The sequence below is a fragment of the Lepisma saccharinum genome, chromosome 8 (genome assembly GCF_977018435.1).
Source record: "Lepisma saccharinum chromosome 8, izLepSacc3.1, whole genome shotgun sequence".
NCBI lineage: Eukaryota > Metazoa > Arthropoda > Insecta > Zygentoma > Lepismatidae > Lepisma > Lepisma saccharinum.
Window position 1 is genome coordinate 69,519,207 of NC_139236.1, and position 12,321 is coordinate 69,531,527.

At 36.6% G+C, this 12,321-nt stretch overlaps 1 protein-coding gene across 1 annotated transcript in view; it reads left to right on the plus strand.

Moving 5' to 3' along the window:
* Positions 1-730: 730 nt before the first annotated feature.
* Non2 (upstream activation factor subunit spp27 homolog Non2) overlaps positions 731-12,321 on the plus strand; it is a 30,673-nt gene continuing 19,082 nt past the window's right edge. Inside the window, exons 1-2 of the mRNA XM_083126835.1 lie at positions 731-831; positions 6,856-6,946. Of these exons, the coding sequence (XP_082982961.1) occupies positions 789-831; positions 6,856-6,946 (134 nt within the window). The 5' untranslated portion in view covers positions 731-788. The remainder of the gene's footprint in view (positions 832-6,855; positions 6,947-12,321) is intronic.

A 12,321-nucleotide genomic window follows, 5' to 3' on the forward strand; every position in this document is an offset into this window, starting at 1 on the left:
GTTCGGGTGGGTGTTGGGGTGTATGAATAAATCATTGGTCAATGATATTCGGTTATTTTTTCTTGGCAAGTCTCACACGGTGCATGACTTCCTGTTTAGAATTGTGTCATTATTGGTTTGGTGTTGTATTTTATGTTTGTATTTTGTCACCACACGTTTACATTTTCGACGTCGTCCCTGGCTTGAATGGATTGGCGGCTCACTCTGAAAGAGATAAATCACGATAGCGATAAATTAAATTTACATCGTGGTGTATCCAAGAGGGTCTTTGAGCATATAATCCCCTTCTTTGGTCCAACTATTGTATAAGAATTAAGAAGGACGTCATATACAGGGGTGAATGGCTAAATATATGTCATAATAAATTTGGAATAGAAGTTTATAATAAACTGATCAACTTTTATCCCAGTTGTATGTTGATAATCATAACCATGATTATAATAATAATTAGTATTATTTATATTATTCATATTTAATCAATGACACTAGAGACGTAAAATAAAACAAATCAAAAGCAATGATTATGGGCCTGACCCCCCATCCCCTACAAAAACTTCTGCTGACTCCAATTCTCTGTCTCATTCACTCCGTTATAATTTTTTATTATTATGTATTGTAATTATATTGGCGTTTACACAAGATTGTAGCAGTAATATTTACTGATACTACTACACCTCTTGTGCGGAGAAAATTCGCAACATAGCTGCATCTCTGATGCTCACATCTTGGGAATAGCCTCAGAGCAGGTTGACTTCAGAAGTTGGTATCCCTAGCACGCACTAGGCAAGATGGCAGACATTTCTAGAGAGAATCTGAGAAAGGAAGTTACCGGTAATTATATTTTTTAGTTGAATTATGCATTACATGTGGAAAATTTGTAGTGTATATTATTTCTTATATGTTTCTTTATTATTTTAGATAAAAAAATCTTGTCCTTATATGGGAGTATGAGTCCTTTGTTATGTTTTTGTTGACGGCTTTTCTTGATGGCTAGTTGTTTTGAATTGAAGCTTCGGTTAGATCAAATGGCTTCAGGCAATGTCTTGCTCGGGGTTAAAGAACTGAAATCTGGAAATGACTATTGTCCTACCTTGCAAATAATTATTCTGACGTCGTCTTTATAATGTAGGATTCTAATATTGAATAGGTTTGATAATTAATCATTATTAATGTTGTATCCCATCACGTGTGATTTTTTTTTTTATTATTTGAAGTGTACAAAGAAAAGACCGCACACCATGAGGTATTGGTTCAGTGGTGGTCATAAAACTGTGGAATAAAATCAGGAGGGAGTATTTATTCTTACATCAGATGAAAAACTTCAAATGAAACTTTATTATCATAACTTACACAAAATATTACCGGCTTTTTTTATGAATGCGTTGAGGAGAACGTTTAATGTTCTACTGTTTAGACTTCAGTTTTTTATAATTTTCAATAGGACTATAAGTTGTGTATTGAAACTTATGCATACGGGTGTCTGCAGGATTTTATCGAAGGGGGGAGCGATTTTTTTTCCAAGAAGAAAGCAAAGCATTATTTTCCCAATACACTGCTTTAATTTAAAGTTGGCGCCTTTCTGTACCAGCCTTTTATAATAATAAAAGCAAATTACAGTGACCGAAATGAAATGATGTGTGTAAAATATATTATTTTAAAATTACATAAATTTTCCAGAGGACGTCCATGGCCTCTTTTGCCCCCTCTCCAGATGCCCATAGTTATGCATGAAAGGTAACGGGAAAATTGGCCAAGTTAAATTTATTTTGCTGAAGTCTCTAAAACAACTGTACCAAAAATGTTAATAAGGATAATGAAAATAAAGAAGAGTTTCAGTTGTGAGGAGTTTAAAATTTCCTTCCTGTACTTCAGTTCTTGTGCTTATGCTGCCAACATTTATACTTTACAGGAAGTAAATAAAATTGAATTCCTATCTGTGTTTGCACAAAGATAATATAGTCATTTCACCATTATAATATATAAGTGATTTTTTCACTTTTCAGATGCATAGTTCTTTACGATTAATCCTGCGTTGGTTGTGCATGGTCTCTCGTCATGGGTGTGTGATTTTAATGTCGTTATTTATCAATGATTGCTTTGTCAACACCCACCCTCTGTCTAGCTGAGTTTCTGACCTTCCTCTTTGACCCCACGATTTTCTATCAGTGTTAGTAAGATATTTGAGCTGCTAGGGGTTTTTCGTTGAAGCCCCTTACTGTATTTAGTGCATGGATACCTAGTTTATACTGAAAATCCGATATGCCGTTCAATGCCTGATTAACAAAGAGCACCTTTTTATGATTTTATAGAATTTCAATTTTTATAGAATCTCAATTGTTGAAAGAAAGAAATTAATCGAGGATTTGGCATATTTTAAAAACCCGGTCTCATGAGACCGCCCGAGACCATCAAAGTAGCTTTTCTCGCACGACCCACAAAGGGTTAAACAACCCCAAGGCTAAACTTCTAATGTCCAACTCATTCATTAACATACTAGTGCTAAGACTTCTGAAACCTCAGAAATTGTGCAAAGTACAGGTTTCTCTGTGACTTAAACTAGCAACACTGCTTCCATGGCCGAGTTTCAAAATGAGGTGGTGGATCTGCATAATGCGTCTTTTTCACAGAACTTGCATTTACTCGGATACCATGTTACACGATCAATTAGAGAAATAGATTACTATTTTTTGTAAAACAGCTAATAAGGTGCCTAGGATCTTAAGAAAATAAGGTAGGCATACAATTGCAATTATTGTTATTATTCTAACTGTACTTTTTTGAGAAAACACTTCTTGCCTTCAAGTGGACTAAGAAGTGTTCGTACTGACTCAATGACCGGGCATGTTAAGCAGTGAACTTTTGTTCCTGCCAGTCAAGTTCAGGCTTGGATATGTGTTGTTCTTTGTGAGTGCTGCTTCATCAATTTCGTCTGATTATCACACATCTTCACTGTCATGATTAGCCAAAAGTGGCAGAAAAGCAATGCAAAATAACCAAAATGCAACAAAAAGTCTCTTCAAATGTGGCCTTGAAATAGAAAAAGATTGGACACTGGATTATGTATATTGTCCTATAAAAAGTGCATGCTAATAATAAGAGAAGGATAAGTTACGGTAATGGTTTCGTATATCGGAAACACATTTCTTTATTTTTACAGAAGAAACTACTTTCGGAAATGAGTTTGTCTAAGGTTTACAATGTTCGTCGAGGTATTTTCTTTCATCGTGGAATGTATTTGACCGGGAAATCATGGATTTTTCAAGAGAAATATCTCACCGACGCACAATTGCCATTGTTTTCATTTGCCTCCTGTACCTAAACGGGATGCAGTGTACGTTTCATGACGACGTAACCCCCTGTCAGTGTTTCCAACCCACCTTTTTTTTTTTTTCATAATGCTTGCGTAACCAAACCTAAATTAACCTTAATGGTTCGTGGGGCTATCTGTGACTGGTTCGTGCCGCTATCCGTCAGCTACCCGTGCATAATGTACAATTTCCATCGGTGACAAACACGATAGTGGGTAATTTTTTTCGGTGAAGAAGGTTGGAAACACTGCATTCCCACGATGTGAGTCAAGATGTGTCCACCATATTGTGTGTTACGGAAGCGAGGAAAGAAATCACTCTGTATGTGAAAAAATGTGTTTGATTTTGTGTAAAAAGCATAATGACACCTTGAACTACGAGGTTTGGCTAGAAAAAAACCCGGACTGATGCTTTGAAATCTTTTATTCGGAATTTTGTACAACAGGAACTTTATCTCCTTCAAAGTACTCCCCTGCACGATCTGTACACCGCTCCATACGAATTTTCCATTGCTGGAAGCAGTGTTGCCAGTCATTTTCGGAGATCATGTTCATTACATCTGTCGCTTTTCTTTGCACAGCTTCTGCTGTCTCAAATCTGGTTCCTTTTAGGGTGGACTTCACTCTGGGGAATAAAAAGAAGTCACAGGGAGCAAGGTCCGGCAAATACGGCAGATGTTCTAACAGTGGGATGCCATATTTAGCCAAAAATGTCTTCACTGACAGGGCCGTATGGACAGGAGCATTGTCTTGGTGCAGAATCCATGACTTCCGTTGCCACATATCAGGTCGTCGTCTTCTTACTCGCTCACGAAGGGTTTTCAGCACATTAATGCAATGATGTTGGTTTACAGTTTGACCCTCGGGTACCCAATGAACGTACACAATGCCTCGAATGTCGAAAAAGACAATCATTATGGCTTTGAATTTGGACTTGCTCATGCGAGCTTTCTTGTGACGTGGCGAACTCGGGGTCTTCCAATGCATTGATTGGCACTTTGTGGCAGGGTCGTACGTGAAAAACCACGATTCATCACAGGTTATCACTCTCTCTAAGAATGTAGGGTCTGTTTCAATGTTCTTCAAAGTGTCCGTACAAATGTTCACTCGAGCTTCCTTCTGTTCCAATGTCAGGTTCCTTGGCACGAGTTTTGAACACACTTTACTCATGTTCAAATTCTCGTGTAAAATTTGTCGAACACTTTCTTTGTCTATTCCTGTGATTTCAGCAACTGCTCTAATGGTCAATCAACGATCTTTTCGAATCACATCACTCACTTTTTGAATGTTTGTTTCCGTTTTCGACGTGCATGGTCGTCCTGAACGTGGGTTGTCTTGGATCATTTCCTGTCCTCCTTTAAACCGTTTAAACCACTCAAACACTTGTGTGCGTGATAAACACTCATCCCCGTACACAGATTTTAACATGTCATACGCTTCTGTTGCAGATTTCCCCAGTTTGTAAAGGAACTTCATATTGACACGCTGTTCCATTTTAATACTCAGCATTTTTCCGACGGAGCACAGACGCACGTTCCACTTTGTCCAAGTGCCACAGCGAAACTGAGAGGCCTGCACCCAGGGCAATTAGTCATTCTGTAGGCAGGGTATGGTAGTATAGAATCATGCATGGCTCAACCTTCGCGCATTCGTTGTTTGCCAATAGCTACATCAATCCGTTTTTTTTCTAGCCAAACCTCGTATGTTCCGCAATACACAATTGGTGAGCGATTTTACAATCCCGGACCCTTCTCCAATTTCGTTCATATTTCACATACTCACTAATTTAGGGCTCCTAATCACAAATCTGAAGTTAAAATTTGGCGCTCACATGTGGAACTTGCAAAATAAGGGGGTCAGTGATCGCAACGGACAACACACTATTGCTCATTATTTATCACAAGATTTTGCGTTTTGAATACTTAAAGAACATAATATTTATTACGGCCCCAAAATTTAACTATGTTTGCTTAATCTAACCAGACGTCAATGGTTCGTGGGGCTAGCGTCAATCGTTCGGAATTATTTTGCAATTTCTACACGTGACCACCAAATCTTAACTGCAGATACGTGATCAGGACTCCATAATTAGTGAGTATTAGAATTATTAACAAAATTATGATTTTTTTGGTGTTGTAAAATCACAACCTTCTACACGTTATTTTGAAAGTTCCACAGGAGAGTGCCAAATTTCTACTGCAGATTCGTGATTAGGAGCCCTAAATTAGTCAGTATGCGAAATATGGACAAAATTGGAGAAGGGTCCGGTATTGTAAAATCATACCCACAATTGGTAAGTATGAACCATGCGAAACACAAATTATCAGATTTTAATGTGTTTCCGATATATTAAACTGTTACCAAAAGTTACATCTAGATATCAGGGACATCCGGAAAAGGAAATGGAAGGTATTAATTATTGTCAGGGGTATACAAAACAAAAAAATAATTCGGGTGCCAGCCTTTTTAAAAAGGAAAGAAATAAAAGCTAAGAAAGCAATGAATGTAACTAAGCTATGAAATGTGATCTTAAAAAATTTGGCATGACTTGAGATGACCGGACCTCTCTCCGATTTTCTTCATATTTGACATACTCACTAATTGAGGCCTCCTAATCACGAATCTGAAGTTAAAATTTGTAGGTCACGTCTAGAAAATGCGAACCATTGACGCTAGCCTCACGAACCATTGGTGCGTGGTTAGGTTAGGCAAACATGGTTAAAATTTGGTGTCATGGTAGTATCAGAATCTAGAAATTGCAAATAATTGTGAACCATTGACGCTAGCCCCACGAACCATTGGCATGTGATTAGGTTAGGCAAACACAGTCAAAATTTGGTGTCGTGGTAGTATCAGGAATATATATATTTGGTTGTGAAACAAAAAAATTCACGAAAATCGACAGTTTCCATTCCGAAAACTAACGCCTTATTTTCGCTTATTTTGCAATTTCTAGACGTTTCCGACAAATTTTAACTTCAGATTCGTGATTAGGAGGCCTCAATTAGTGATTATGCCAAATATGAAAAAATCGGAGAGGGGTCCGGTCATCTCAAGTCGTTCCAAAAGTTTAATGTATTCATTAATACAAGATTGGATTAACAGTAATAAATTATATATATATATATAACTATGCAATACATTCTAATATATAGCTGACTCTACAAAGGCAATGGAAATTCCCGTAAGCGAACTCAAGAGTATGTAGAAACAATTTGAAAATTCAGGTGCCATGACAACAATCACCTGTACTTTTCTACCCCTAGTTATGGTAATATTTCATTTTCATGTGCATTACAAAATAATAAGTTACTTTGAAAGTGCATTTTATTCATTTGGAAGCATTCAATACTAAAAATGGAACAAATGATGCAAAATAAATAAAAGACACTTTCAAATTTAACATTATTGTAGTATTTTAAAATATTTGCTTTTGTATCTTCTCCATGTGTGTGATGAACTCTCAGTATCTAAGAGAGAAATAAAAATGAAGATCATAAGCACTCTTTAATACTTGTATGCGAGTCTGATTAACTTTGATTTTTCAGCTATCCTTAAGGATGCGGATCTTACCACAATGTCGGCAAAGAAGGTGAGACAGCAAATAGAGGAGAAACTTGATATTGACTTGTCATCCAGGTAAGCTTTCGGTTGTGTTTTCTATGTTATTTACAAACATTTTTCTTTTTTGTACTTTTTCTCATTATGATCAATAGTATAGTCATTGACTGGTGATTTGTATTAGCAATTGTCACATGGTATGTTGCATTAACTTTTTTAAATAATAACTATATAGAGAGTACAGTTGACTAACACAATGTATTTGTGTGATTGTATCCTTATTATTTTTTACTTTTTTGGCAATGCAAAGTCAAGACAATTACATTTGTAACAAATTATTGAAGATTTTTTGATATATGAGCTTCGTAAATATTTTCATGATTATAGGTATTTGTCTTTGTTCCATGGTTGGAAGTTTCCAGACATAATTTAATGTATCAGTCAGGAATATTTCTCAACTGTAACAATTGTCAAATAATGAAATATTAATGAGGTAATATTTATATGGCTTGTGTCAGACTGAATGAAGTTCTTGGTATGCTTCTTTAAAAAAAAAAATATTTTATTGTTATTGATTACTGAACAGCTTCATGTACTTTTGATGAAATAATTTTAATTTCCTTTGTTTTCTAAGGAAAACTGTTGGAATTTTGATGTATTTTTGGTATCAAAATAGTTTCTGTTGAACTGAGGTCTACTTATTGAATGTGAAATCTTATTCCAAATGAAATTGAATCTCAAAAATTCATTTTCTCCAAGAAAACACCTTCTCCATAATTATTTACTCTACCTGCATTCAGTGGCTCCCTGTCAATCACACCACACTTTTCTGATGAGAGAAGCCTGACTGTATGTCATCTACATCTGCATGTCGCAAGACCATTTGGTGTTTGTATAGCACTCTGTGTGTTCATAGTGATTTGGCTGCTCCAATTATTCCACCTCTGCAGTTTGGAACTTTCTGCCCCTCTCATCAATCTCTGTCTAACTGCCCTTCCAAACGCGGTTGTACCTTCTTTTGTTGTCATTTCCAAAGTTGTAGCTTTGCTTTACCATGTACATGGCAGAACTCGATTCAATCCTAAAGGCACTGGACTTTTCAGAAGTTCACACTATGGAGAGTATCCATTTGTCCTGATTATCTTACTTTGCTCCAGAGTCTGGAAACACACTCTTTCAGACACCCTATATTACAGGGCATATTGCAACACTGTGCCTTATCTGCCAGTGCAGAAGTTTGCTTCTGATAGGTCCAAGTCATGTGGCAACAAAGACAACCCATCTTCATATCTGACAGGAAGAGTTGAATAAGGCTAGGGGTGGGGGGTGGGGGACAAGTTCCATGCTGTCAAGTCCACCACCCCTCCTACATAGCAGTGGTAATTCAATACTAACTCATCTTCGCATTGGACAGAACCATTTCACCTACAGTCATTTGCTCTGCTGTGTGTAATGTTATTTTAAATGTAAGAATGTGCCAGTTTTTTAGTGACCTGAAGCCTGGAAAAGTCCAGGAATTTTGTTGCAATGTCAAAAAAGTTAGAAAGAGGAAACCATTTTCTCTGTCATGATATTCATTCTTCTATGTGTGGTTGACTACTGATGTTCAGTCAGTATCAATGTGACTGCCAAGCTAGTAAGTAATTTAAGATGGCAGAGCTTCTTGGTAGGTGTAGTGCTGACAACATAGCGTGGCAGATGAAACTTTTCATTTACCTTGTGGAGTCTCGTAGTTGTTTGGATCTTACTCCAAACTGTAAGTTCAGTCCCAGTTACCCTTTCTGTGCATAAAGTGGATTTATCTTCAATGAAAATCAAACAAATGTGCCATTTACAGCCCAAGTGCACACCCTGTTGTTAACAGTGTTATCTACATTGCCCAAAGTGTAAGAGCATAATATACTCTTTGTATGCCCTTGCATAAAAATGGGGAAAATCTTCAGTGCATAAATAAAGAGGAAGGTAGTCTTCATTTCTTTTCTACTAATTATTATTTCTCTCTATTACTTGAAATCAGAACAATCAACACCATTCACCTTGTGACAAATTGCTTTGCATTGTAACACTAGTAGATTACCACCAATTTTGCAGCCTATCTCTAACAACATAATAGTGTCGCCGTTGCTTTGCAATCAGGGGGATTCTGTGGAGGCAAAGAGTGGTTTGGAATACCACTTCAAACTGTAGCTCGTCCCGAGTTGCCTATCTGTGCATAAAGTGGACTTGCAACAAAACTAAAGACTCCGCTTATCAATCAACAATATTGCTTTAAAATCAGAATTAGAAGATCTTCGCCTCAGTTCTTCTATTTTTATCACTAAGTATTCATCACAATCATGAGAATGGATGATGATGACAAGATGTGTAATTAATGGCCAAGTGACCTTTATATGGATTGAAATATGCAAAGTTTGAATTAATTGCAAGGGAAAGAAAAAAAATTATTCAGCAGAAGCGTGAACAGTTTAAAAAAACTGTAGTATATGCAAGTATTTTCATTTGGAATTTTGTTGGACTGGAATATGTGATTTTAGGTGATGAAAAGTAATAACTAGGGACACAAATTTATGGTAAATAAAAACTGAGGAGAGCGGTAAATAAAATGTTAGATCAGCGGTGAAAAAAAAAATTGGCACACACTTTTTCATTATGAGAGAAAACAACATACAAAAGAGCTATAAATTAATAAACTACTTCATTTTTATATACTGTACACATACACAAGTACTTAGCTGTCCAACCAAAAAGAAAACATCAACACAAAATCACTTCATTTCTAAATTGCATATTTCAAGTGATTTATTCAATGTATGTATTTAAAGGATATCCTTGCTGTCCAACAAATAAAATTATTACTACTGCACATACACAAACACATGTTGAAAATCACATGATGATAAATAAAATTAATTCATGACTGAACACAAATGACACCATTGTTTCCCTTGATGTGCGGGAACATACTAATCTTATCGCTGCTACAGCTAGCAAGTTCAATGAAACTGGAAGTTGAGTAGACATTCAGGGAAAAAAAGGAATGCCGCTTGACAGGGGCGAAGTTTTCGAACTGAGATTATGTGCATGGGAAATTACAATTTGCAGTGTTTTCCTGATGTGATCGAAGATAAAACGTTCTTCAGCTGCAAGTGGTAGGAAACTTTAAGCAAACATTTCGTTACAAATCGACAGTTTGCGCGCACAACCTTGATTGCCGGTTTTTGCGTGTTTTCTACTTAATTTGATGATATTTCAGGATTATTTCGTGAAAAAGCGTTCATTTCGTGGAAACGCGCACATTTCGCATTACTTCGCGAGTGAAACTCATGCATATTTCATCATTGGGGGTGTAGTTATGTGCAGAATGTTCAAAATTGCATCTTTTTCTCACATTTCGCGATTTCGCGCATCGCGAAAATTCAATGTCCCTAGTAATAACATACCTAAAAGTAGGTTTTGGAAGCTGTTTCATTAAATATTCTAGCTGCTTTTTTTCCCTTTAAAATTGAACCTACTCACCTAAAGTTATTTGAAGGTAGTACTCTTTTTGCATAATTAATTATATGTGTGTGTGGGTTTTAGATGAGTGTTTCTACACTTTTGTACCACCCTGTACATGCATTGTGTTGTTTGACTTATTTTCCTGTTGGATCGTTTGGGAACTAAGTTGTCAGCCTTGGTGCATAAATATTATGCATTACTCACCATGAGGCACATAAATATTGAAATCCAGTTTGGAATACTCAGATAAAACAGGTCCATTTGGTAGGGCATGTGACTGTCTTGCAGGACTTCAGAGTTGAGTTGAGTTCCCCGAGCGAGTGGTTTCTGCCAGTAATTTTGCTGCTAATATGGAACTGTCCCAATTTTCAACTGTAATGTTCAAAGCTAATGTTATTAATGTGGTTTTTAACTTATGCATGTTTGTTTTTATATATACATTGTTATATTGCTCTCATCGTGTATAAAATACTTTGTATTTAAAAGGAAAAGGAAGAAAACAAATTGTAACCATAGCAACGAAAAATAATAAGTACTAAAAATGGTGATGGAAGTAGTGAGATTGCCTCACCGGGAATTATGTGTGAATTTTTCTCCGTAAGCGTGAAAAATTGCAAATGTTATTAATCCAAGTTTCATTAAATTTATACGTATTTATAAATGCCCTGAGGCAAGTTTTTCACAGTTTAACTTTAATTTTATCGAGGAAGGAAAAGAAAGCTGCATGGAATATAAAACATAATTCTCTCAGTCCATTTCCTTTGTTAGTGTCCTTGTGTTCTTTGCAAATTAATCTACCTGACAGACGTAAGATTATTGCAAGATAAGATATCTTGTATTTGATTAGGTAAATTTTGGTTTTAAATTATTGTACAATTAACAATTTTTCGTAGATTAGTATTTCCCATAACACTTGGGACATGTGTTTGTAGATGTATTTTGAGTCTGAAGATGTGAAATTGCAAATGTAAACTCTGCAGCTTAAATTAAATATATATGTACCGCTGAATTACAATTTTTGGATACATTGGAATCACACAGATTTTTCATATTGTTAATACGATGTGTGGGTGGTGAGAGGTGGTAATACTTAAGGTTAAAAAATCTGCTTGTACCTTTGAATTTTTGAAAAGTTCACCTTGAAAACTGGGAATTATACTTGAATTTTGTCATGGTCCTAGTCCCTGTACAAAGAAACTTGGGGTCAAATAGCCAATTAGGCCTTAGCAATGACCTCCTGTTTGGGCAACAACCGCCAACCTTAGAATTTCTCCTCCCTGAAGCGGCCGGCTGTAAAACAAGATTTTGTCAAAATGATGCTGTTCTATGCTGTGGATGGAGGCCGGGAGATAGCATAGGTGGGCTATTGTCTATTGATATGTGGGATATGGCGTATCGTTTATTGATATGTTTTTTAAGTCACTTTATACACAGTAAGGCTAATTGGGACTGGTATTGAACCTGGGACCCCTTGATTACAAGGCGATGGCACACTCACTACACCATCAGGGAGACCCAGCATGCCCGGGATATAGATATCTTGGTATGAGGGGAATAAGGTGCAAGAAACTTGTTGGTTACTGATTTTTGTCCAGTTGTACATGACACCTTCTGCCGTCAACATGCACCCATTGGCCAGAATTCAGGGAGAAGCAGAGACTCATTCTCTTGTTACCAGGTGGTGACTGTTAGGCTTAGGCATGCCTTGGCCTAGTTTTCCTTTCCCACTTGTTTCGAAAACTTTTGCTGTTAGGCATAAGTTTGGCAAAGCAGAATACCACAAGAATTTCCCCTCACCACTGCACTTGGACCAGGCCAATTGGTTCAAGGGTTCATGTGACTCTCCCTGGCTTATGACAAAAATAGAATTTAAAGTTTGTTCTTTGGTCAATTGCGCTGTAGAGATGAAACTTGGTTTCACTAGCACCGACTGGAAACCAAGAAAGTGAGCAAGG